The following is a 26,954-nucleotide window of genomic DNA, read 5'->3' on the forward strand; positions in this document are numbered from 1 at the left end:
CAGCGAGGCTTTTGTCTATTTATAGAGCTTTGAACTGTGTGTTGGATGGGGGATAGAGCTAATTTGGTATTGATTTAATCGCAACAGATTGAAAACCCCCGCCTGCTGTGCTGAAGACATGTTTGTGCAGAATGAAAAAGAAAGACTTTAGGTTTTATAAGTTTCCAAAGGCCCGTCCAAATGCCCGAAATGAAAAACTTTATGAGCCTGCGTGAACAGATAAATCTTAACCTCATATATTATTATTTTTGTAAAATAATGTTTGGGTTAAAAGTGAACATTCTTAAATATATATATATATATATTTATTTATTTATATTTATATTTATATATATATATATATTTATATATATATAAATATATATAAATATATATATAAATATATATAAAATTTATTTTATACATGTAACCACAAAACCAGTCGCAAGTTGCACGGGTATATTAGTAGCAATAGCCAACAATATATTATATGGATCAAAATTAGAGATTTTTTTATGCCAAAAGTCATTAGGTTATTAATTAAAGATCATGGTCCATGATAATATTTTGTAAAATACAATAAATATAAAATAAATATATATTTTTTATTAGTACAATGTTTTGCTAAGGACATTTGCACAACTTTAAAGGGGATTTTCTCAATTTTTTTATTTTTTTTGCACCCTCGGATTGCAGATTTTCAAATAGATGTACAGTATCTCAACCAAATATTGTCCTATCCTAACATGCATTAATGGAAAGCTTATTTATTCAGCTTTCAGATTATGTATTAATTTAAATTTTGTGGTCCAGGGTCACATATGATTTTATTAAATCCATTTTTTTATGAAAATGGTTTCTTATATTTCTTAATTTCTTAAAAAGATTATATACAAAGTTTACTTTGAAGCAATCAGTAGATGAATATTGAAATTTCAATAGAAAAATGGAAAGATACAAATTGCAATAATTTTAATATAGCATATCTATCTCAAAAGTCTGACAGTATTGCTAAACAAATTTGAAATTATTCAAATTTGTGTTTAATAAAAATAATATCTAAAAATTGTGTCTATGGCATTACTCATTATAGAGACACATCATAGGGCATTGAAACTTAAAGAAAATTAATTTATGTTTTTTCTCACCACAATATTCTGTTTCTTTACTTTTTCTTAAAGAGCATATACCAAGATAAGCTATTAAATCATGCCCAATTTCTAAACCTAACTCACGATTCAATTTTCCTATACTGGAAATCTAAAGGGGGTAACCCCAGGCCTAAAAAGTCAGCAAACAAACGCATCACAGTTGTCTTTAATACTAATGGTTAACATTTAAATTCCTATAAAGGCCGATAAATATAAATTTAGTAAACTACATTCCATTTAACACCCTGGTACAGGTTTGACACAAACTTGATCTAATGCTAAAAGTGCAGAAGTCTTGTAAAATAAACGCATGGCACCTGCTGGCATCAGGTTGCTCAGGACCAAACCTGCCTGACTTTTAGACTGAACGTTGTGTTTCTATTCAAGTGATGTGGTAAACAATGCAAGAAAGAGATGTAGATAACATTCCTATCGTCCTGCAAACGCTACACCTATTTTTCCACAAATACCTGCCCTGTCTTGCTTCATTCCTCAAAACGGGATGAAAAAATGTATCTGGGAAGAAAACGCGAGTTTTAATTATGAGGCGCTGGATCAAAGCGAGTAGATTTGTACCATATGCAACAATCTCTTTGAAAGCGTTCGAGACAAAGCTGACCAGACTTTTTATATTGTGCTACAGATGATCTCAGTTACAGCTTCAACATTAAGGCTCGCCGTTCACCTCTGCATTGTTGCGTGCAAAAGCGCTGTGAGAAAGAAGTCTCTGTCAGTCATCTTTCTTATCATGATGGTGCCCTCATTCACCATTCATGGGAACAGACGCTTATTGTGACCACCAATCTCACAAATTCACCTGTCGTGTAGTAATGTTTGCTTATGCATAACACCCGCCTGTCAGTGGTTTGATATCTTTTTCATTATTTTAAAGTTAATTTATCACTTTGCCATGCATAGATTTGTTATGAAATCATGTGTAAATGTCATTTACCAGATAGGGATCTTTTGGGGCTATAAATGTGTCAGGCCATGTTAAGATCTCTTCATGTTTAAAAGTGATTTTACAAAAATAAATCCACTCAAGTTATTAGATCATAGGATTTTATTTTCTTCCACAATTGGGTTGGCTAACTTCATCTAGATAGCAGTTTACTCCTAAATAGCCAGAAATGTCAACAAAGCTGATGTAATCTTTCCTTTAATCTGATACAGACACCTGCTCTGCAATAACACGACAAGCGTTTTAGCAAAATCTGCCTCAAGAATGTTTCCTTCCCACTGAATGAATGTTGAAAGCCACTTCCAAACCCCATACCCTCATCTGCGCACCCACCCAATATAACTCTGGTAGACATCTGGTAGCTTACAGTACAGTATACTATACACATGTTTAACATTCCAGTCACTACTTATTGTCTAAAACAAAAAGTTTAAACAAATCACTTTAATCAAATTTTAAGATTTTTCTTTGGATAGGATATAAAAGGATATAATTGGAAAGATATAAAAGACAGATATTTTGATATTTGAGATAAGTTTGTTTCTAATTAAATTATAATGTTTATGTAAAGAGGACTATTTGTCTCACAATTACAAATAATTTTCTTTATTTATTTTTGATTCACTAACAAAAAAACATTTACTGATATTTTAAATTAAATTAAACGACTCTTTGATGGAGTTTTAATAGCCTATTTTATAATGTGAATCGTTTCAGATAGGTTTTAAAAGTTCCCAAAATTTGCTGAAAGGAAATTGGGATTAAAATAGACTGAGACTAAGGATCACGGTGTGCTATGTTATTTTTTTTTTTTTTTTGCTATAACGAGTTGAGTAATTCATATTGAATAAATAAAAAGTTGGCAAATAGTCAAACAAAACGAAAGTTTGCGGACAAAATTTAGTAAGCATTTTGAAATGCATCGAAATAAATTGTTGTAGGTTCAAACTTTAAAAATAAATTTTAATAAATAAATGTTAAAGTAGTTTGCCGTTTTATATATTATTAAGAAACATTATGTAATGTATGAATCTAATTTTGTTAGCTAATTGATGTTTGTTTAAGAAATCTTTGAAACATTGACTGTATAATTAGCCAACTGTTTAATTGACGTTTATTCAAAAATAAAACTCGTAGATTTTCACATTTAAAAAACAAATATACAAAATGTCCTGATATTACCTTATTTTAATGGTAGCATTTAATCAAGTGTTATCTTTTATAGAGACGTGAAGGCATTTATCTGATAAAGTTCTAAAGTACACTTTTCAAAATAATGGTGCTAAATTCGGATCGCTGTGATGGTTTGGAAAAAAACATTTTTGGTTGTCAGTCAAAGGACCTTAAAATAACAATTTCTTTCTTAACTTTTGATAGTCTGCAGAACCTAAAAGCTTTTGTGCAACAAAAATGGTTCTTTATATAACCATACAACCTGACAAAGAACCTTTTAGGAACCTTTATTTTTAACACGTATGAAGAACCGATGACTTACCGACGCACTCGTTCGCCTCTCTGGCCGTCGCTCGCTGCCATGGCCGATCGTAATGGAAAGGTTTGCACCTGTCGCACTCCGGTCCCGCCGTGTTATGCTTGCACTCACACACCAGGTTATCATCCCGGTCCTTCACGCACTTCGACGCGTGCCCGTTACACTTACACCGACCACCGACCTGCAGGTCCGACACCGCGTAAAAGTACGAGTCCCGGGCGAGCTCCGAGTCGTCCTCGTTTTCGTCCCCGAAAGTATGGAGCCGATTGAACGTCACCTTGATATCGGTGGCCGTGACCCAGTCCTGCAGGACAGGCGAGTTGTCAAAGTCGTGCGCCGACGGTCTGCCATCCAAGGTGCTGAACGCAATGAGCCCACCTGTCAGCGGTTGCATATCTGTATGCGAATCCGTGCAGATGGCCTCCTGTTCGTTCTGCTTCGTTATTGCCGCCTTGCTGGGCTTGTTGTACATTTTCTTACACTGGGTCGAGTAGAACTGGAAGGGGACCCAAGTTTTCCCGTAATCCATAGACTTGAATATGGCCATGGATTCGGGCCGAGGCGAGCAGAACTGCAGGCTCACGTAAGTCACCTCAAATTTCTTACCGAGGGACAGCGTCAGGGTGACATTTTGGGGATACTGCACGTAGTTCTCCGACTGCCAGCACGTGAGGTTGTGAGGGTTGTTGAGATCTGTCAGATAAGCGGGTGGATGGGACTTCTTGGGATCCGTGGCGTCGCAGATGTTGCAGTCTCGGGATCTCTCCTCGCCCTTCTCGGTCACCACGCAGTACCTGGACGCGGGTGTGCCGCAGGTGCTGGAGACGCGCACGTCCTTGCCGAACGCGGAGTTTACGAAGTCGGGGATGCATCGTCTGGGGTTGCCGTTCTCGTCGTAACACGGGTCCGGAGGGGAGGATTGAGCCGCGAACATGCTCATTCCGTGCACCGCACGAGCGCCTTCCGCCATCCCGGTGATGGACACCACGGAGAGCAATGTAACCAAAATCCTTATCATTGCAACCCGCGTTCCTCGGTGTCCCTGGAGGGTAAGAAACAAATGTTTTACATGCACTTGAATAATCTTATGTTGCAATGCATACGTTACATAGATTTTCCAAAAATGCAATAAATAAAAAAGTTTTTGATAGTAACAATCGGTTTTAACATTTCCGAACCATGTAATTCATCTGAAACGCGTATTTACCATCATAAAAGCTTAGAAAACGCACACTATACCTTTGGAGAACCTGCTTAACTCGGGCTGAAACGTTTGGCAAACCCGTCTAAAAAAAAGAAATTACAGGGTGCTCCTATTCTTTTCTCTTTTCTCTCTCTCTCTCTCGCCCGGATATGTTGTAATCTATTTCCCACTTTCAATTCTAGCACAACCGATATGAAATAGAAAACCTGCTATTAGTTTCCAGCTCTGCCTTTCTTCCACTGTCTAACTCATTCACACCTCTGCCTCTCTGTGACTGAGTGTCGCAGTTCAGCCCTTTTTCACTTTCTGCTGCTCTCCCTGAATAGGAAGGGGGTTCAGTCATTTGCCATTCTCAGTGCGCCCGCATAGCAAAGTACTTTATTACCCTATGTACAACCACAATGTAGCTCTTATGCATATGTATTGTTTGCTAGATTGATCAGATAGATAGATAGATAGATAGATAGATAGATAGATAGATAGATAGATAGATAGATAGATAGATAGATAGATAGATAGATAGATAGATAGATAGATAGATATGTACACTGACAAAGTTTGACGTGAAAAAATTGCATTTTAGGAGTTGTACATTACACTTTGAGTTATAAACTTAAATATGTTTTTTAATAAATTAATGAAATAGTTGATCATAAACATGCATTTAAGCATAAGTCTAACCCCAATGTTTATTACGCGCATATCTTGGCCACCCACCGTGTCCTCTACACACTTGTTGAGTCACTTTCCTTTTTTTAGAGAAACAGCGACACCTTGTGGTAGATTGGAAATTTGTCTGATCTTTGTTAGCTAATGTGTACTAGTGACAGATTTGATGAAACTATGATCAGAGCGCATTGATCACTTCCATTTTAATGACCTTTTGAGTCATCCGTGTATGAATTAACCTCTTGACTGGCGCAGCCCTTTTTTTTGGGGGGGGGGGGGGGGGGTGAAAAGGTGATGTACACCTTCAAATTAATTTAACTTTGGCATTTTTTTGGTCTAGAAGCGTAAGGGGCCAATCACACCAAACACGTTTTAAATGCTTGGAAATGCAAGGCACACCGCACTGCTTTTTTGGAGCAGTGGAGCGGTGCTTTTTAGATTGCTAGGCAACCACTGATGCAGCTGTTCTGTCAATCAAATATTGAAGCGTGAGGGTAAGGGGTGTACAAACACACAGGAGACAGTGAGTGGAGTCCGGTTGTTCCAAGCTACTGTAAACTTCCATCACCACAATGGAAAGCCCGTCTCTCCCCTCATTCGACTGGACAATAGAGGAACGCGGATGACGTCAGGAGCTTTTCGACTCTCACAGTGCATTCACACAGGGCGTAAGTGTTAACGCTTCCCATTCACTTTTAATGGGTGATGTCAGCGCTGCGTCGAGTCGCGTCTAGGACAACTCGGAGGTATCGTAAACCAGAAGTGCACATTAAATAGCGCGAGCTTTGTCAGATAGCGTCAACTTCAAAATGCAAAATATACATTAGCAGCCAATAGCCTCTTTCACACAGTAATTCTGGTAAATTACCATTACCAATTTACGGTCCGTATTTTGTTGTTTTCACGTCTGTGGTAAACGCAGATGGTCGCAAAGTTGCTCATGACCAAACAACATTGCATTAGGCGATGTCAAAACGAAAATGCGTTTTAAACAACAGTACTGTTTGCACATTAGGCTTCACAGAGGGCGTGCTAAGGACGTCGGCAATTCGGCAAGGAGAAGGTAAGTTGTTTTGAACAACTTTGTTGAAGAAGTGGGACGTAAACTTCAGGTGTGCTCAACTTTCAAGCAGCACGTGTGTGGAAACGTAAACTCGTCATCTGTTTTAAACTGTTATGATTGGCCCGAAGCTGTCAGCACGGTTTGATGTCGTCTGTTCTAAATGCCGGTAATCTATATTTTTGTGTTCACACATTGCGCTTACCAGTAAATTACTGGTAATCTTACAACCTCTCTTTCTGGTAAATTGGCAGCACTGATTTACCGGAAAGGTTCTGTTCACACATGACATGTTAACTGCAATTTACCAGTAAATTACCAGTAAAGACTGTATGTGTGAAAGGGACTAATGTTAATCGTTAATGATGTTATTTAATGTTAAACTATGTGAGTGGCACTCTGTGTCACACCAGGGATTTGAGCAACTTCCTGAGTCGTAGCTAGGCGGCGCGGACAGGCGGCACTTGTCGGCGACGGTGTGCGTATACTCATAGAAAGCAGTGTGTTCGAGTTTTTTAGAACGGCGCGGCGCTGAGCTGCGCATCCTGTGTGGGACCACCTTAACTGAATTGTGGATCCGTCTGCGCCGCGTCCGTGCCGTTGCTCGTGGCAGAAGTTGAACATTTCTCCACTTTTCAAGCGGCAACGTGTGCGTCAACCAATCAGATCACCTTATTCAAATAACCTAGGTAGAGCCAGCCAATTACGTTTATGGAATACCAGAGCATAGGTTGCGGCCACTGTGATTGGCTGTTGGCCACGCTTCAGACAAGCCTTCCTTCAAGCGTTAATGCTTTCGCCCCGTGTGAATGTACCACCAGCACTCCTTCAAAAATGCGTGCTGCGGTAGGCAGCAAAAAACGCAAGGCGGTCGGCGCGCATAAACAGCGAGCATAATGCTCACTGCCCATAGAAAATCATTTAAAAAGGCAACTGCCATAAACGCGTTTGGTGTGATCAGCCCCTAATCTTGGTTTTATTTTAAAGAAGACACTTTAAAGTTTTTCAAGGAAGTGTCTGGAGGTGAAAATATTAAATTACTGTGTTGAAATAAATAAAAATAATGCAATAAAATATATACATTTTATATTATACAAATTGTAGTTAGTGTTACACGTTTAGTGGTTTTACCAACAACAGCCACTAAGTGTCAACGGTTTGCTTCATACTTTTGTCACAAATTAATAAATTACTGCATTATTGTTACTGCTTAAAAGTTTTAAAATATGAAAACTACATTCTTAGGCCTTTCCAATGATATATAGTTTGTTGTGATAGATTAAAATTTACATGCAAGACGGAGCCGATGGTGTAGTGGGCACTGTGCTCCCACATGTGGTGCATTTGCACTTTCGGCGACCCGAGTTCAATTCTGGCTCGTGGTCATTTTGCCGACCCTATACCCCTCTCTCCTCCCTGTATGGGCAAAATGGCCAAAAAATATGAATATAAAAAATTTACATGCATAATATTGAAGTAAACGTAGGTGTCCCGCTTATGGGACAGTGCCTGTTTTGGCATTAAACTTACAATACAATTGACAGTATGTTAAATGTCATGTGGCATTAGCCAAATATCTTCTCTAGTCTATTTCAGGTCGCCGTTTTAAATGAGAAATTGTTCTCAACGTGCCTACCTGGTAAAAAAATAAAGGTTAAATATAGTATTACATAACTTAATTCAACTTTTGTCACAAAACAACCATTATAAAGATTTTGTCATAATATTGCTGATTTCCACATGGCTGGTTTATATTAAAAGTAAAGTCTGCTTTACGTTCACACTATAAAATAGTTCAGACCTGATTTGAGGTCTTGTTGGGTAATTGCATTTAAGCATCACATACAGTAAACCATAACTTTTATTAAGCTAATATACAAGAAACTGATTACTAAAATATATTATTTTAGGAAGGCAGGGAGACAAATGAGCACAGAATGTAATCTATTAGTAAAAAGTTACTGAAAATCCCTTTAGTCTATAAAACATTTATACTGTGACATATTTTAAAGAGAATCAAAGAGTCTTTATGATCTGTAGGTTTTTTTATCATCGTGCAAGGGGAGAGGAAGTACAGGTCCCATAAAACCACACGTGCGCAATCAAACCACAACCTTTACGACAGAGAAAAAATTGTACTTGTGCATCTGTACTAAATTGGATGTTCATGTAATCTTAAGTATTAAATTGGCAGCAGGTGTACGTCGTGTCCATATCCCGTCTGCAGTTTTACCAAAATACCATCACTGTCCTTGGTGCTGAAGTTATGGAATAACTGGGATAAAATGTCTTGTGGTTTACCATCACTAAGTTAAAGGCTTTAAAGATTAATCAAATCATGTTCCAATTCATTTCTATATAACTTTTTCAGGGTTTCACTATTAAAAAAAGATTTTCAATGGTTCTAGGTGTTTGGTTCCATCCAGAGATCCTTCTTCTCATTGCACCAAAGGTTCTTTGTGTTGGAAAAAGTGTTAGTAATTCAGCTCATTTCAAACATTAAATGTTATTTACTCTCTAAAAAGACAAACGGTGCTATATAGAACCAAAACTGTTGATTTGAATCGTGGCCATGGAGGAGCCGTTTTTGGTGCCATGTGGCACCGGTGAAGCACCTGTGTAGAACCATATAGGTGCCATATAGCACCACTATAGCACCACATTTGGTTCTACATAGCACTATATGGTTCTACACAGGTGCTTCATCGGTGCTATATGGCACTAAAAACGGTTCTTCTATGATTACGAGCAAAGAACCACTTTTGGTGCTATATAGCACCGTTTGTTTTTAGAGTGTAAATACTTTAACTTCAGAATCAATTCAGATGTTTATTTTTGACAGTTCTTTTCTTTAAACGCACCACTTCAATGAAATGAAAGGTCGTAGGACAGTACTTCTATTTTAAAGAGATCAGCGCCCACTGCTGTGTTTAAAAATACTACAGATTTCCCCATGCACCTTGTAATATATCACACGTGCATGATGTGGGCACAGTGGATTTTTATGAAGAGACTGACCGATGAGTCACAGGTGAAAATGTACACTGCTTAGTTTACGGTTACCAAAATCAGGAAATACATGCGTGGGTGTATCATGTCCTCTTTCTCATTTAAATAGGTTTCTGTGGCACACTTCCCTCTGATTTAATCTCTGACAATACCCTAATAGCTCTTCCTACTTAAAGTGGAAGTTTATTTAGTACAGACCAGCTTCTCTTCGTGTGCTAAACTGTGGCAATAAATGTAACTGCAAAATGTCTGTACAGATATACAAGTAAAAATGAAATGGTCTGCGGTGGTCGATGAAGTCTGTTTGAGATCCTTATCAGCTCGACTGGGGTAGAGTCAGGCATTCATAACATAAACCACAAGTCATGTGCCGGGCTCTTCGGCTGCAAACTAATTCTGCGGTATATGAAAAGGAAATATTTTGTTTGTGTGCAAAGACAGTTGGGGGCAAATATGTTGTTGTATTTAATATTATACTTTTTGTACACCTGACCCGTGTAGGAGGATTTAGGTATTTGCAAATAGAGATATTTTATTGGATTTATTATAAATAAAATAAAATAGTGACTTTTTTAACTCAAATTTTATCGTTTTTTATTATTTTATTACTATTTACTATTTGTAGTTAAAAGTAATAGAATTACAAAGTCTTTGGTAAAGATTGCATGGCCATCATAAACATTAAATAAATATAAAAAAGATAGTGATCATCAATCTAAAATAAAAGAACTGGACTGTCGTCATTCAGTAGGAAGTCATCTTATGTAATCATTGCCCATCCATTCATCATTATTCTGTTAAATACGCATGTACATCCTCCCAATGTTCACTTTTCTCACAGTTGATTGTTTATATAGTGTGCGAGCGAGTTATGTTCCTCTTTATGACAGTAACTAACTTCAAATCAGTTAAACATGTTCATTCTGAATTATCCAGTTAAAATTCAGATGTTTTATCATTGTTCAGTGGCGGCTCATGACTGTTCATCCGAGGGGCACAAGTTCAAAATATGTGTTTGTTGCGTCATGTGAACCATGTGCATCACGTGTTTTGTCAAAATAAGTGCCTGCTGCACACGCGTCAAAACCGTTAACCGATAAAAGAGACGCTCACGTTCACAAAATACACGCAAGACACTCCCTTAACACTAAACTCTGATTACGCATGAGATTATGCGAGTATCTGGCAAACGCGAGCGTCTCTTTTATCACAAACCCTTTAGACGCATATGCAGCAGGCACTTACCTTGACAAGATACGTGATGCACATAAGATCACTCGACGCGCAGAACACATATTTTGAAAAAAGGAAACGCACACATGATGGGCTACATACATGTTGTGACAAACTTCGCATCGAGCGCCCTCACAAAAAGAAGTCAGTGGCCGCCACTGTCATTGTTTAAAATTTTAACATACATACAAGAAGCCAAGCTAATAAAATAATTTATGTATAATAACTAAATATTACAATTGAGGCTATTAATAAAATGTGCTACTCACAGACTCCATGCGGGCAACCTGGTGCCGTGGGCACCATATTAGAGGACACTGTTCTTGAGCTTGACATAACTAGAAAGATATGACCCTGGACCACAAAACCAGTCATAAGTCGCATGTGTATATTTGTTGCAATAGCAAACAATACAATGTGTGGGACAAAATTATATGAATCTCGATTTTATGATTGGTTTTGTGGATCACATATATTACACCAAAAGGGTCCCAAGGTATCACGGGGGCAGTTTCCTTTGAAAAAGTCCTAACGTGTACCATTTAGGTACAGATATGAAAGTGAAAGTGACATAATGATCAGTGTATGGTAACAAATACTTGGAATCTGACCTCTGCTTTTAACTCATCCAGTGAGTAGTGAACTCACGCACTGTAAGCCACAAACACACACACACACAGAACAGCAGGCAGATACAGTATCACCAGAAACTATCGGGTTACAAGCCCGACTCTCTAACCATTATGCCACAACTCCCCATACAGTATGTACAGTATTGTGCAAAAGTCTTAGGTTACCAGACTTGTTGTTTTAGAAGTTTTAATGTCCATCCATATTTATTTTTCAATCTATTTTATTAAGATACAAACAGAAAATACAGGAAATATGTAAAAAAAATAAAATTCAGGACTAAATGGGCCACAGACGCACATCGGCAAACTAGGGAATGTACTTGCGCTCCCTGGGCGGTTCAGTGCAAAAAAGGAGGCGTGATCCGGCGCAAACCATCCCTGATGCTATTTTGCAGTTTCAAAAAACAATTGCGCCACTGACCAGAAAAAACTAGTCTAAAGTCAGTGGCGCATTGTGCGTTGTTCATTATTCTATTTTAAGGGCGCATGCTTGACCATAATGTATCTAATCTACACAGATTGTTCATAAATTGTTACAATAAAAAATATTAACACATGAGATAAGGGAAATCATAGTGGTGAGCATTGTGGTGATAGTTTTTATTTATTGTGTGGCTGCGTTAAAAAATGCAAATAACGATTAAAATATTTTCATAAGTTTGTTGTGTGGCTGTATTACGTTTATTTTATGTAAATAATAATTAAAATGTTTTCATAAGAAACCTTAATGTATGTGAACTTGATTTGTAAGTGTACTTTGGGGTTGGACTGCTTGCGTTTCTTGGCTTTCAGCGGTGAGGGTGGACGCAGCGATGTCCTCTACTGGCGTCAGGTCATGTGTAGAGGCAGATCCATCTCCCGTTACACGGCGTGCCCGATTTATGCTGGCAAGCTTGGGATTCCCCCGTCTCCTGACATCATTGTAGCGTTTGCGGCGCAACGTCCTGGGGATGCCAGCTGATGAGACACTTGTGGCTATTTCCTCCTACGCCTGTTTAACCGACGCTGATTTGGGCGGGTTTCTCCCATCCCCATACAAAACAACTTCTCTGTCTTTAAAGGACAAGTTCGGTATTTTACACTCAAAGCCCTGTTTTCAGATTGTTTATGATGAAATAGAACGGCCCCGACTGAAATCTCGACATACGCGACCGCCCCGAGAATTTTCGGGTGTTTGTGTTTCACCTCCCACCCCCACAATAGGTTCAATGGTGCACTGGAACAATCCTTCCTAAAATGCATTAAACTTTTATTTACAAAGACGTGAAAGTGGTCAGGGGTGTTCACTGATATGCTCACACAAAAATCACTGCAAACTACGCATTCCAACAGGTTTTATCATAGTTTTTGCCAACTCCATTGACTTGTATTAGTTGTGCTGTGAGGTACGGTATTACTCCGCGCCGGGAACTTTGTTTCTATTCAAAGGCAAAGGCGGATTAGTGCCACCACCTGGGCTGGAGTGTCTATTATTCAAGCTCTCAGCGGAAGAATATACGGGTGTGAGGCGTTTGGAAAAATAGGTCTACAAGTTTACAACGAATGCTAAAACACCTGTTGGAAAGCATCTTTTGCAGCGATTTTTGTGTGAGCATATCAGTGAACACCACTCGGTGAGTTTCACGTCTTTGTAAACGAAAGTTTAATGCATTTTAGGAAGGATTGTTCCAGTGCACCTATAAACACATTGTATAGGTGGGAGGTGAAACACAAACACCCGAAAATTCTCGGGGCAGCCGCATATGTCGAAATTTCAGTCAAAACTGTTGTATTTCATCATAAACAATCTGAAAACAAGGCTTTAAGGGTAAAATACTGAACTTGTCCTTTAACTGCTCTTACAAGAACGTCGGTCTCCTCGGCTGTGAACCGCTCCTGGTGTGCGCCTGGTAAATCCGTCATAATAATAGCAACCCGCCATGGAACTTGCGCACTTGCGTTTAAAGGGAATGTTGGATGACGTTCTGATTGGTTTATTTGACGTTACGCCCAAACCACACCTATGAATAATGAACCTACTTCAGAACAACCCCTTATTGATTTGCACCTGACGCAAGACTTATTTCTCCCGCCGGGAAGATAGCAAAAGCGCCCAAGATCCGCCCACAAAGTCACTTGCGCTTTGCGCTTCGCACTTGCGTTTCAGATCGTTAAAATAGGGCCCATCGTCTTCTTTAGGCATCGTCGGTGTTTAGTGTGACCTCTCTTGGCAGTAAACACATCTTGAGCGTTTTTGAGCAGAATGAAGTAAAAAGACTAATTTAAAATTAGAATTGACTTTCATTTAGGTTTAAGAGATCCTGCAGCTGCCTGCTATTGCTCAAGTAGAAGGGGAGTTTACCCTAAAAACATGACACATCAGTTTACAATTTTATACAGATTTTAATACTATATACACATTTCCTGTATTTTCTTTATGTATTCTATTAAAGATACTGAGAAACAATTATGATAGTATAACATTGCAAAAACAACAAATTTAATTCTGGCATGTTGGCCAAAGACTTTTGCACAGTACTGTATACATTTGGTACCGATGTGTACCTCTGAGGTCCTTATATGACCTCTTTGTGACAGCTAGGGACCTTTTATAACCATTTATACATGACAGAAATAACCAAATACTAATATACATTATTAGGGTGGTCCTTATAACGGGTCAATTTTTTTAATGTTCAACACTCACCCCCTAAATGTGTTAGGATATCAATAAAAACACACTGTGCAAAATTTTGAACTGTTCCTACAATATCTCGAGGTTGCTCTTGAATATTTGCAAAATCACATATTTTTGCAAAAACTGTACCATTTAAAAACGCACAACACACATAAAACTCGCTTCTTGGAGGGTAACTTTGTTCCAGTTATTTCAGTCTCTTCTGATCCGAGTATCCATATAGCGGACTTGCTTCGTGTTGCTTCAGCCATTGTCTCAGAGTATATTGTCTCTTGTGCTCCATTCACATTGAAGCTTTCTTGCTTTGAAAGACATATCACAAATAAAACAGGCGTTTTAATTGGATGGAGCATGGTCAAATAAGTCCATTATATTATTAAACAATTATACATGATAGCACAAAGTATCACATAATACGCAAATGTGTTAAACTTCAAGGTCTTGAGCAACCTCTAAATTTTGCCCAGTTTTTTTATTTATTTATTCAAACATATTGGTGGGGTGAGAGCATGAGGTTGAAAAATAAGGACCACCCTAATACACATGTTGATTATTTTTAATTCATTTTTGTTCATTTTTTAGTCATATTGATGCCTCCTGGGTTAAAGACACTGGTTGAGACCTAGTTTAGAGTGAACTCAGGAGTCCCATATATAGAGATCAGTGGTCGTGACTCGTGGCGGGGCGGAGCTACATGATCTGGGCTCATCTTTACCTTTGACTTTTTTTAATGTGAATGAACTGATGGCGAACACATAGCCTGCTGTAGGAGACAAAACACAAAAGAAAAGGTAGGCAAGGTTTTATTGTGTGAATCTAATGTCACAACAGTCGCTAAATTGTCAATATCTAAATGAATACATAAACCTTAATATCTGAATTATTAATTTTATTGTATCTTGTAAATTGCATTGAAACTTGTGTAAATAACGTAATAAACTAAATTTATACGCACATGTCATCGATGCAGATTTAGGAGGTCCATATTGTCTCATGAAATTGATTTTAGTAGATATTTATACTTCCTATTAATCATTTTAGAAGCAATTGCGTAAATATGATATGTTTTATACCTACAGTATTTATGATATTAAATGTGGATACTACAAGACAGAAATGAGTATGTAGGTTATATAAAACGTGAACCATAAGTACACAAATGTAAAAGCATTGATTAAAACTGGGTAGATTATAATCCATCAGTAAATATCAATAGTTCCTAATAAGATTAAAACACAATATGTGATGCAGAACAAAGCCTGTTAGGTTCAACGTGTGTTAATATTTAACTTACCTATTCAACTGACAAGTAATATTTCTGCATTTGAGAAATTGTGCATTGAGATCATACCAGAAGTGAATCACATCCTCTTTAAGCAGTAAGGTGCTACATTGTTTCATTGTAACATGTACCGTTTTTAGCCCTGGACGAAGACGTCTTTTTAAAAAAATTAATTAATGACAAAAAAATGAAGTCATAGTCGAATTACAAACCAGAATATCTACAGACAACACATCCTGTTCTTCATATCAAATGTTAGATCAAGCAAGAGAGGATGCTTTAACTTATGTGTGTGTGTGTGTGAGAGAGAGAGAGAGAGAGAGAGAGAGAAATGTGTCATGTCATTTTGTAACATCAGCTTAGTGTGAGGTCATCTACTCCATCTAGTGCTCTAATACATAAATAATGATCAGATTTGAATCTTTTCACAGGTTTTCAACTTGTACAGGAGTCTGATAAAAAGGTGAAGACATTGGGGACTATAAATACTCTGCTTGATTTAGCCACGCACTTTGAGGGCAGGAAGCGACAGGCTCACGTCTATGCTCTCTGTGTGAGCGTGACAGCATTTGTGTGTTTCGGCAGCACTTCCTCCTTTTATGGCAAGCAGGCGTTCACACATACGAACAAACAGACGATTCGACTCAGAAGAAAAGACTTCCTCGTAGGGCAGACTACTCTGGTTGAGACTGTTGAGATATCTCCGGTGCGTGCTCCTTACTTGAGGGATTATCCGAAATTTAGTGTTCCTTATGGGAACTGTTTTAAACATAGAAGGTAAGTGTGTATAATACTGTGTGAATTTACAGTTTGTGTTTCTGTTTTAACCCTTTTCTGCACGTATAAGCTAAACCATCATATGACTTGAAGTCAAAATTAACAAATCATTTTGGCAAACATGGGTTTCTGTTGTGTTGTTATTGATCGATATGTGTTGCAGAATTTTCAGTTGAAATATAAATGTAAGTGTTTCACACATGATTTATAAGAAACAACACTGTTTCTTAGCATTGCAGTCCCTGAGGTTGTCACCTTTTTAAATGCTGTTTCCTGTGAAGAGAACAGCAGGGTCTTCTCTGCATCCGTTTTTGCTCTCCAAATATGAATGAATCATATTGACAATCCCAGTGCAGAAATGATAGCAGACTTTAATGTAGTCGTTTGGTCAAGTTCTATGGAAATCGTGTTGGGTTTTATGTGCGTTGCTGGTGTCGCTGTTTGTATGTGTGACAGTTCTCTTTTTTGTCTTTTTTGCAGAAATGAAAGACCTTTGTTACTGACTCATGTACATCATGAATGAACAGTAAACCACCATGGACAATACATGTACGAAAGCATTATTTCCTCATTTGGCACTGCGCTTGCTTACCATACTGACTTTCATTTATGTATACATCTTGATCTTGTTGTATTATATAATGGTTTGGTCTGAACTGTTTAATTAAGTTATAAATGTATTAATCAATAGCTTTGTGGTAGTTAAATTTGCATCCCATACTATGCATTATTATATACTATAGTATATATGTATACATACACTGTTATGTGAAATAAAGGTACATAATGGTACTGCCCCAGTGACAGCTTTGTATCTTTATTTCTGAGAGTGTGCAGGAAGCCTGAAGATGTATTTGTGTCTTTATTTTAGTCTGTATTTGCTCTTGCTAACGTTTTCAAACAATGAAAATGATATTTTTTTTAAACTGTTTTGCAGTTGGTGGCGTTTCCTCAGTTATGGAGTCTAGTCTGTATCACAATGTCCATTCAATCCTCAGGGAACTGGACTGTCAACCTCAGGCCGGATCAGCTTGCAATAAAGGTATTGTTTCATTGCGCTGTAGAAGTACCTGGCATAACAATCCTATATTTTAACAATCAAACCCATGACCTTTACACAGCTAACACAGCACTTTATCCTGTAGTTAAAGGTGCAGTGTGTAGATTTTTGCAGCAATTAGTGGTTGCGAATTGCAATTAACAGCTCAACCCTCCGTTTTGAAAAGCTACGATAGCCAGCACAGGAAAACATGTCGTTGTCTAAGACAATATTCAATTCAATTTTATTTATATAGCGCTTCACAATTGTTTATTGTTTCAAAGCAGCTTTACATTAATAGATGTAGGAAAAAGGATAGAAAAGCGAGCGAAGTAATAATGTAATGTATACAGTAAAGTATTAAGTTATGCCAATGGTGGCGAATTCTCCAGGGGATGAAAAAAAACCCTAGGAGAAAAACCCTCTTGGCTAGTCCAGGGGGAAAACTCCTAGGAGGAGAAAAACCCCTGAGATATATGTGAACGGGTAAGCGGATTAAACTGGTTCTGCCGGTGGTCGTTGGTCAGGCATCGGCTGGGCATCACTTTGAAGGACGGTCAGTAGATCAGTGGTGTGATAACCTTCACAGCAACAGGAACTGGGTCTGTTTGTCTCATTGTCCTCGGGGTTGAGGGCGAGACAGGAGAGAGATACAGAATCCTATTAGCGTAGGGGCGGTTCATATGTAATGCAAGTGTCATACAGTATTGTGTTTTAAATCAGCTCGGTTCAAGACAGGCTAACTATTGCGGCATAAGTATATTACCCAGATGAGTTATGTGAATGCTTTGTTCTAGACAAACTAACTTTTGCGGGATAAGTACATTTACTGGACATTTTATGTGAATGTTTTGTTAAAGAAGAATGTCTTAAGTTTAGATTTAAATTGATCGACTGTGTCTGATACTCGAACATTAATTGGTAAATCATTCCAGAGCTTAGTAGGAAAAGGATCTACCACCTTTAGACACTTTTGATATTCTAGGGATAATTAAGTTGCCAGAATTTTGTGATCGGAGTGTACATGATGGATTGTAGACGAGGGTGCTAGGCCATTTAAGGCTTTGTAGGTGATTAGTAATATTTTAAATTGTATGCGATATTTAACTGGTAGCCAGTGTAAAGATGCCAAAATTGGACTTATGTGGTCATATAGTGATGAAGCGCTCTCTATAGAGCAGTTTATCTGTTTAGGGCTACTGTAGAAAAATTGCAACTTGCCAAATTTTCGGCAACCGAAATTATTCCGTCCAAAAATAGAAAAAAATCATTTTTGGTGTTCGGCCGTGAAAGACGCGGAAAAGCTGCCAACATGTTGGTAAAAGCATATTAAATTGTGAGAGAAAGATGCAAAAACATACATCACTACAAGTTTCATTTATCATTTAAAATCAAGACATCCTGAACACCATGCAGCGTATAAAAAAACACGGCGGCTGTGATCCTGGGTATATGTCTGCTGAATGCACGAAGGACTTAAGCTCATAATCTCATGTCATAGAACGACGAAGAGCGTCAGCAGTATGTAAAAAAAACTTCCTAGAAGTTAAGTCCTACAATTACAAACACGCTTATATTAAACGAGAAATAAAACGTTTCTTAACAATAAGCTTTTTGTTGGACCACTTTGTTCAGCGTTTTTTCCTCTGTCAATCGTGCTGCCGTCTCTCTCTCTCTTCCTCTGCTCGTGCTTGACCGTGCACGCAGGCGCGCATCCGCTGCTCAACAATAACAGTGCTATTTAAGTGTCTTTGCAAGTTTCTTAAGTCACAGTAATGAATAGGTTATTTGCATTTTGCGCAGTAATAGAAGATCGGATTAATATCCGTTTAGCCAAGACTCGCTTATGTGGTCGAATGTAAATGAAACCGTTTTATCAGTCTATAATATAGCTATCTAATCAAAGAAAAGGTGTAAAAGGCCCTATAATGACTGCTGGATTGTTAAAAAAAGTCATTGTTAAATAATGTGAAATAAATATAGTAAAAATGACATTCTGAAAAAATTTAACTTGTGCAATGTTGAGAAAATGGACAAAATAATTCGGAAAATTAATAATAAATATGATACGTTTTTTATTTTATTCTGCTTCAGCCAAGAATTTTTCTTTCGGTGCATCCCTTACTTTCATGTGTGTTGATTAAAACAGCTCATTCTAAGGTAATAAAATACAACGGTTAGAGTAATTATGTAAGGTCATTATACACCACTGAAAACATAGTTACGTATAGCATTTCTGTCAATTTATCCTCCTAAATTTACACATCGCACCTTTAAATAACTGGATACATAAGTGACCCTGTCTGTGAAATCCGGTTAAAGTCTCAATCTAATAATGAGATGAGGGTCAAAAGTTTATTTCACTAATTCACGTTAATTTCAATCTTTGACATGACCTTACTCAGTCAATATTAAAGAAGATATTAAGGTTATAATGTTCTTTACATTATGTATGATGATTTTATGTATAAAACAGTCTTGAACTGGGACTCTCACATAATTTAATGTTGCATTGACTCTAGAAATACATGTTTAAAAGTCATGTCATTTATTATTCATTTTTCTAGGTATGCTGAGATGGACGCTTCATAACAGAATAGAGAAATGTCCATCTGTTAGTGTACCTCTGGTGAAAGTTTTGATCAAAGAGCTGGAGAAGGTTCGTTGCTCAATCATTTTGTCAAATTATCAATGTCGTAACCCTGAGGCCTTGACCCACAAGTGGTCAGTATGCGGTAACTCTTACTGTAAGCATTTATTGAAGTTGGCCTCAACCAGTTCCTCTGATGAATGTGGAAATTTTTATTTTTTTAAACACACAATGATGTTGTAGTGAAACGATGAGCCGTTTCACTTTTCTCTTTATTTTTCCAGGCGGAGAGAATCGACTCCAAGATTCGCATCATTCCTTTACTTCACACGCTCCTTTACACCATCCTACAGGTCAGATTTCCTGACATCGAATTTTCCGCACATCAGCTGTGATTGCTTTCTTGATTTTGTAATATTTATCTGGATTTGATCTGTGAGCAGGTTCCCAGCGAACTTGTTGTTTTAGGAACAGTTCCTTGTATCCTTACTGGAAGTCAACATGATTGAAATGTTTTTTGCATGTTGCTCATTTGGTTCTCTTGTTTGTTGCAGTCTGCTTTTATTCCAGAAGACGTCTATCACAGGATTTATGTTTGCCTGAAAAGTTTAGTTACATTACCGTTGCCCTACTGTGCAATAGCTCTCAACTACGCAAGGCAGATAAAAATGGAACAGACCACGCCAGGTAATATAAACAGGAATTTTGCCTCTAAGCAATATAACGCTTTCCTGTAGCTAAGCTGGAAAAACACGGTAGCAATGCCAGGGGTTGATTTCTCGGAAGTGCACATACTTTGCATTCGATAAAAACATTTTTGTGCAATGCAATTCTCATCAATGCAAGTTTTTTATGTATTTCAGGAATGCTGTATCAGAGAAGAGTAATTGCTGAACACAACCTACGTAATGACTTTTATCAACTACATGAAAAGTATGTTAATTCATCCTTTAATGTTTCTGTCTTAGTAATTCCACCTCTAATCTAGCTTTCATTTATTATCCGAACTCTTGATGAATTATTAGTCTTCTCTTAAAGGGGACATGTCATGAAAATCTGACTTTTTTTCTTGTTTAAGTGCTATAATTGGGTCTCCAGTGCATATCAACCTAGAAAATGTGAAAAGATCAACCCAGTAACTTAGTTTTGGTAAACCATTCTCTGCAAGCATTTGAAATAATAGGTCATTGAAATGTGGCTCCCCTAGTGATGTCAGAAAGGGATAATACCATCCCTTAAAGGAATAGTCTACTCATTTTCAATATTAAAATATGTTATTACCTTAACTAAGAATTGTTGATACATCCCTCTATCATCTGTGTGCGTGCACGTAAGCGCTGGAGCGCGCTGCGACGCTTCGATAGCATTTAGCTTAGCCCCATTCATTCAATGGTACCATTTAGAGATAAAGTTAGAAGTGACCAAACACATCAACGTTTTTCCTATTTAAGACGAGTAGTTATACGAGCAAGTTTGGTGGTACAAAATAAAACGTAGCGCTTTTCTAAGCGGATTTAAAAGAGGAACTATATTTTATGCCGTAATAGCACTTTTGGGAGTACTTCGACTCGCCTGAAAAGTCCGCTCCCCTTCTCCCTCTCATAATGGGAGAGGGAGGGTGTTACTGCGCCGAGTCGAAGTACTCACAAAAGTGCAACCCATTTAGTGCAAAGATCAGCTCATTTGCATTTAAAAGGACACACCCAAAAGCAACACATGTTTGCTCACACCTACAAAGTGGCAATTTTAACATGTTATAATAAATTATCTATATGGTATTTTAAGCTTAAACTTCACATATGTACTCTGACGACATCAAATATTTATGTCACATCTTAAAAACGTCTTGGAAATGTCCCCTTTAAAGAGATAGTTCACCCAAAAATTTAAATGATGTCATTATTTGCTCACCCAATCTTTATTCTGTTGAACACAAAAGAAGATATTTTGATACGTATGGTTAACGGTACACATTCATTTACATAGTAGGAAAAACAAATACTATAACGGTTAATAAGTACCATCAACTGTGTCCTTAACATCATTTATCAAAATATATTCTTTTGTAAATTAAGAAACTCATACAGGTCAACATGAGGGCGAGTAAATGATGACATTATTCTCATTTTTGGGTGAACTATCCCTTTAATAACCCATCCTATTATTATAAACACATATGTTAGTTGCAGTCTGCCCACATTGCCCATCATCTTCCCACACTGATCGGTGGTCCACACTATGTGACTCATTTGTAAATTTGTGGTTTTGTTTACAATAAATTAATATTCTCGTAAATGCTGCTACATTTCTGGTGTATGAGTGCGATTTATAATGAATTGTTTTGTATTTGTGTCATACCGATAGTTAATTCATTGCCTTTCTATATTTTCTCTTGTTGTCTTCAGGGTGTTTGTATTTATGGACCCCGCTGTGTTTCCTTCGTCTCTGGTGAGCGCGCTCAAGGCTGACGTGGAGGGTTTGGACCCCGGTGGGGATGCATTGATCTACAAACGCCGGGTTATGTTGCACACGCTGCTTGCTGTAATAGGAAAACAGTGCCAAGTTGAGCAGCTCGCACGAGCTTTGGAGGTGTGTGTCTGCGATTAAAAATCTGTGAAACAGCATGACTTTCAACAAGTTGAATAGCTCAGTGGTAGAGCGTTGCGTTAGCAGGGCAAAAGGTCATGGGTTCAAACCCAGGAACACACATATTGTTAAAAATTAGGGCACAACCTAACGCTAGTTGGGTTTGGCTCAATCATTCAAAAAATATTTGAGTTTGATTAATTATATTTTTACACAAGCAACACACACATCTCTGCTACAAATGAACATTTGAAGTTAGTTTCTAGTACTTACCATTCTTGGACAATTACACCAAACATGACAGAAGTGCAAACGTTCTCCCGGTTAATTGTAAATGGCAGTGGGTTTGTTGTAAATCTTGCTAAAAATTAAGTTTGCCGGCAAATATTTCAATACTATTTTGTCTATAAACTTGAGAGATATTTTTTATGTATCTGTCTATAATAGACAGGAATCTACAGTGTTCATCCCTCATCTAACCATAGTTTAAATATAAATGGATACAAATATCTAAATATGTGAGGAAAAAGCAGCACAATTATAAAAAAAAAACATTTTTATATGTGACCCAGTCTGTAATAATCATACTAAAGTCTCAAAATCAAATTCTGAGATAATGAAAATCAAAGTCTGATTTTAGTCATTCATTTCATTATGATTTTAATCTTTGACGTGACCTTATTCAATCAATATTAAAGATATGAACAAAAATCAATTTTACACAATTTTCGATAAGACAGGCACATTTATTTTGTTGGCAGCCAGCAATCATTCATGTGTAGCCTATTTAAAATAACGGTAAGAATTACGCTAACGTTAGCCCTTTTTTTATATCGTAAGTGCTGAGGGGTTAGTTGTAACACAGCGTTACAATTAACCCCGCTGGGTGAATATTTTCAAGCCCACCAAAAAAGTTGCTAAGAGCTGCAGACATATTTCAAAACGATGTTATGTTTAAGTCAACAAGACACTGATTAAGATGACATAGCAATGGATTTGGTATCTTACACACCCAACTTAGAAACCGAAAAATACATATGATGACAAAATGTACTTGCATGCCACCAAAACACTCGTTCATCAATAACTCTTTGGAAAACATTATGCATTTCCAATAATTTGCGGGAGATTGTCTTTTGGCAGCGTGAAAAAAATACCGGAAAAACAAAACGCTCAACCTTGTGCAACAATGTAAACAGTCCGTGTTACAACTAACCCCACATTAGTTTTTGCCCCGTGCACCCCTACATATTGTAATACCATGTAAGTCACTTTGGATAAAGGCGTCTGCCAAATGCATAAATGTAAATGTTGAACTGTAAAAAATGGTCCCTAGCTGTCACTGTTTAAAAAAGTACACCTTAAAGAGGTTATATACAGTAAATACCTTAAAGGTACATATTGGTAGCAAATTTAAACACATCTGTACCTAAATGGTACATATTAGGATCTTTTAAAAGGGTTCTTCCCCAATGACACCATTTTTTTGACAATGTTTCTGACAGACAATATGTTGCAAGATCTACCATGTGGTCTTTAATGGAAAATCCCATGTATGTAAACAGTGAATATTTTGTTAATTTCAGAATTTGGGTGAAGACCTGGATCTGCACTTCCAGGAGGTCGTTGCCATCGTAGAGCAGAGAGTTGAAGATGGGACTGCAGAGGATGATCAGTACAAAACAAGATTACAAGAGATCTACCAGGATATTCTGACAGCTGCAAAAGGTCTTATACAGTGACACATCATCGCCACTCTTGTTACACAATATTTTATCCAAAAACAAGGTAAATATCATTTTTGTAAATGTCTGCTCTGTTTAGATCAATTGCATCCAGCATCAAACACAGAACCTCATCTGCCCAGTCCTGAGGTCAGCTTTCATATATGGACCAAAGAGGATGACATATGTAAGCCAAAACTTTATTCAGAGATCATGAATGGATGGATGGATTGGTGGATTATTAAAAATTAATAATCATTTTTTAACAATCGTAAAAAAAATACATTTTTACCATATTTTTATTTACCTTCATGCCATCCCAGATGTATATGAGTTATATTAAAGGTACACTGTGTAACTTTTAAGAGGATCTCTTTACAGAAATGCAATATAATCTACAAATCTATATTATCAGTGGTGTATAAAGACCTTACATAATGAACTGTATTGTTTTTATTACTTTAGAATGAGCGTTTTATGTCCATACACCACGTGTCCCCTAACATGGAAGTCATCGCCATGTTTCTACAGTATCCCTAAACGCACAAACTGCTCTACAGAGCGCGATTCATCACTGTGTTGTCTCAGAGGATGACATGTTTGTCCTGTGGTAGCTACCGTAGCTTCTTTATACGCTTTAAAAGGAAGGAGTGAGCTGTGGACTGAAGCTAGAAGTATAGTCCCATTTTTATGCATACATGAGGGTCTGGGCACGCGCATCGCCTGATTTTTGTAACCGTGCATACTTTGTACATGTAGGTCGCGTATGCACTAAATGTCAGGGTTGTGGTTGGATAGTGCAGATTAAGGGCTGGTATTATCCCCTTCTGACATACCAAGGGGAGCCAAATTTCAATGCGTATTCTTCACATGCTTGTTACTGCGTTGATCTTTTTCACATTTTCTAGGTGGATAAAAGCTCTGGGGACCCAATTATAGCACTTAAACATGGAAAAAGTTAGATTTTCATTATGTCCCCTTTAAAGTAATTCAAATGACCCCAGTGAATCGATGCATTTTTGAGAGAAAACTATTCATATTTTGAGCTTATTCATTGATGGATTGTGTATAGACCGTTTCATCGGGCGCACGTGCGGTGACGTCATAAGCTTCTGGTCTGAGCTTTACTTCCGGTTTCTGTTTGTTTAATAGTCTGACTAGTTGCTGAAACTGAACTCTTAAACAAATACCTCGTCGAAAACAAATGTTTTGTTTGTAATCTATGTGTTGTTTATTTTGCTTGTTATATAAATAAACTACTTTAAAAGGACTTTGATTCTTCGCGGAGTTTACCGGAAGTTACGTGATGACCACGAAAGCCGCTTAATTATGTTGTTACTGCTGAAACCGTCTATAAATGTTGACATTAAGATCAGTTAAAGGAACAGTATGTAGGATTGTGGCTAAAACTGGTACTGCAATCACACAACTGGTGGCCAATACACAACATGACAACATAAACATCAGTTGAGGGCTGCAACTCCACTTTTTAAATGACAATATCCTGGCCAGACCACTGTTGTGAGTGATATAAGTATTTGAAATGAAAATGATTTCTTAATGTCTAGTGACATATCAGGGCCATTTTAAAATTAATTTATATAAATTTCTTACAGACTGTTCCTTTAAACACATACATTACCAGTCTCACTGTCATTGGTTAACATTATAAAAAAACCTTTTCTGTCCAACAGGGAATGAGCTGGTAAATTTCGCACTGATGGTTCCCATGGACCGAAACTCTGCCTGTCTGGACGAGGACGACGTGAGACGTAATTCGGTCGTGTCGACGGTTTCCACGGACAGTGGGATTGAAGGAGATATGCCCAGCAGTGAGTTTTCCTCTCTAATGTTGGATTCTCAGGGCGGAGCAGAAGATCAAACCAGTTCTCAGTCCTTCTGTCGGAGGCCTTGCGTGAGGTGGCCTAAATCCGGCACCAGATTGACTCTTATGATGGAAGCCATTAAGGGAAGTGGAGGGTACGGCCTCATTAAAGAGGAAAGAAACCTCACGGCTCGTATCGTCATAATGGGTGATGATAGAACGCTGGGGCGGCTGGCTAAAACCTTGCACACTATACGGTAAGATGTCTGCATGTTTTAACTTTTCATTCATTTGCTTTTTTGCCACAACCCTACTGATAAAACAGCTAAAACCTGGATACGCTGAGGGGCTGGCTTTAGCTTGTCTACCTTCTGGGTGTGTTTTGGTCCCTTTTTAAGCTCATCAAGCTGGACTCAGACTGGAAGACTAGCTTTGCCAGGCTGAGAGGACCAGCTACCTGGTTTTAGCTGTTTTTAGTAGGGAATTTAAATGTAATATGAGATGCATTCAGAATTGTATTTATTTCATGATGTTTATTCCCAGGAAAAGGGAAGCACGGCATCTTCTATTGACAAAGAGAGTAAACCAGGAAATATATTACATTCCAGTTACTAACCAATCTTCCTCTCATGCCCAGGTAGAAACAAGCTTTTAATATATGTGATATAATCTTGAATGTTTGTATATCATTTGTTTCCGTAAGGGATCACACGAAAAGGCAGATTGTTGATGTTTTGAGATAAAAATGCAAAATGAAGCCTACGTCAAATGTAAGATCAAAGTCGGAAGTGAATTCCCAGTAATTTCTGCCATGTTTCAGTAAAGTAGTGGCTTTTCCAATACATTTGGTGTTTTCATTGTTGGAGTGTGCGGGCTTCCTTTCACATTATGGCCTGTTTGGATCATACTATAAGTTTACGCACATCAGTATAAGTTACGTTTTTGAAGGTGAAATGAGCATTTGGCTATTTTTCAGTTTGACATTTTGAACAAGATCAAGTGTTCCTCCTCAGCCCAAAACAAAGCGTTTTACAACACAAAATGTGGCTCGGAAAATTTAAAAT

At 37.7% G+C, this 26,954-nt stretch overlaps 2 protein-coding genes across 8 annotated transcripts in view; one reads left to right on the forward strand and one right to left on the reverse strand.

The window, feature by feature from the left end:
• Window positions 1-5,076, reverse strand: part of ntn1b (netrin 1b) — a 70,599-nt gene extending 65,523 nt beyond the window's left edge. The window contains exons 1-2 of the mRNA XM_055194677.2: window positions 4,823-5,076; window positions 3,587-4,625 (exon numbers count right to left, since the gene is read on the reverse strand). Of these exons, the coding sequence (XP_055050652.1) occupies window positions 3,587-4,601 (1,015 nt within the window). The 5' untranslated portion in view covers window positions 4,602-4,625; window positions 4,823-5,076. The remainder of the gene's footprint in view (window positions 1-3,586; window positions 4,626-4,822) is intronic.
• The window catches only part of pik3r6b (phosphoinositide-3-kinase, regulatory subunit 6b), a 109,478-nt gene that overhangs the window by 72,117 nt on the left and 10,407 nt on the right, over window positions 1-26,954 (forward strand). For 6 of the 7 annotated variants that reach the window (XM_073857571.1, XM_055194673.2, XM_073857569.1 and 3 more), the window contains 12 exons: window positions 15,781-16,126; window positions 16,607-16,675; window positions 17,064-17,168; window positions 19,733-19,824; window positions 20,040-20,108; window positions 20,310-20,442; window positions 20,619-20,688; window positions 22,161-22,344; window positions 23,928-24,069; window positions 24,166-24,252; window positions 25,760-26,147; window positions 26,434-26,527. In XM_073857571.1, the coding sequence (XP_073713672.1) occupies window positions 16,663-16,675; window positions 17,064-17,168; window positions 19,733-19,824; window positions 20,040-20,108; window positions 20,310-20,442; window positions 20,619-20,688; window positions 22,161-22,344; window positions 23,928-24,069; window positions 24,166-24,252; window positions 25,760-26,147; window positions 26,434-26,527 (1,377 nt within the window). In that variant the 5' untranslated portion in view covers window positions 15,781-16,126; window positions 16,607-16,662. Of the gene's footprint in view, window positions 1-14,755; window positions 14,859-15,780; window positions 16,127-16,606; window positions 16,676-17,063; window positions 17,169-19,732; window positions 19,825-20,039; window positions 20,109-20,309; window positions 20,443-20,618; window positions 20,689-22,160; window positions 22,345-23,927; window positions 24,070-24,165; window positions 24,253-25,759; window positions 26,148-26,433; window positions 26,528-26,954 lie in introns of those variants that run through there. The other variant, XM_055194675.2, reaches the window with a different exon arrangement.

This window comes from Misgurnus anguillicaudatus, chromosome 19, assembly GCF_027580225.2.
Source record: "Misgurnus anguillicaudatus chromosome 19, ASM2758022v2, whole genome shotgun sequence".
NCBI classification, from domain to species: Eukaryota; Metazoa; Chordata; class Actinopteri; order Cypriniformes; family Cobitidae; genus Misgurnus; species Misgurnus anguillicaudatus.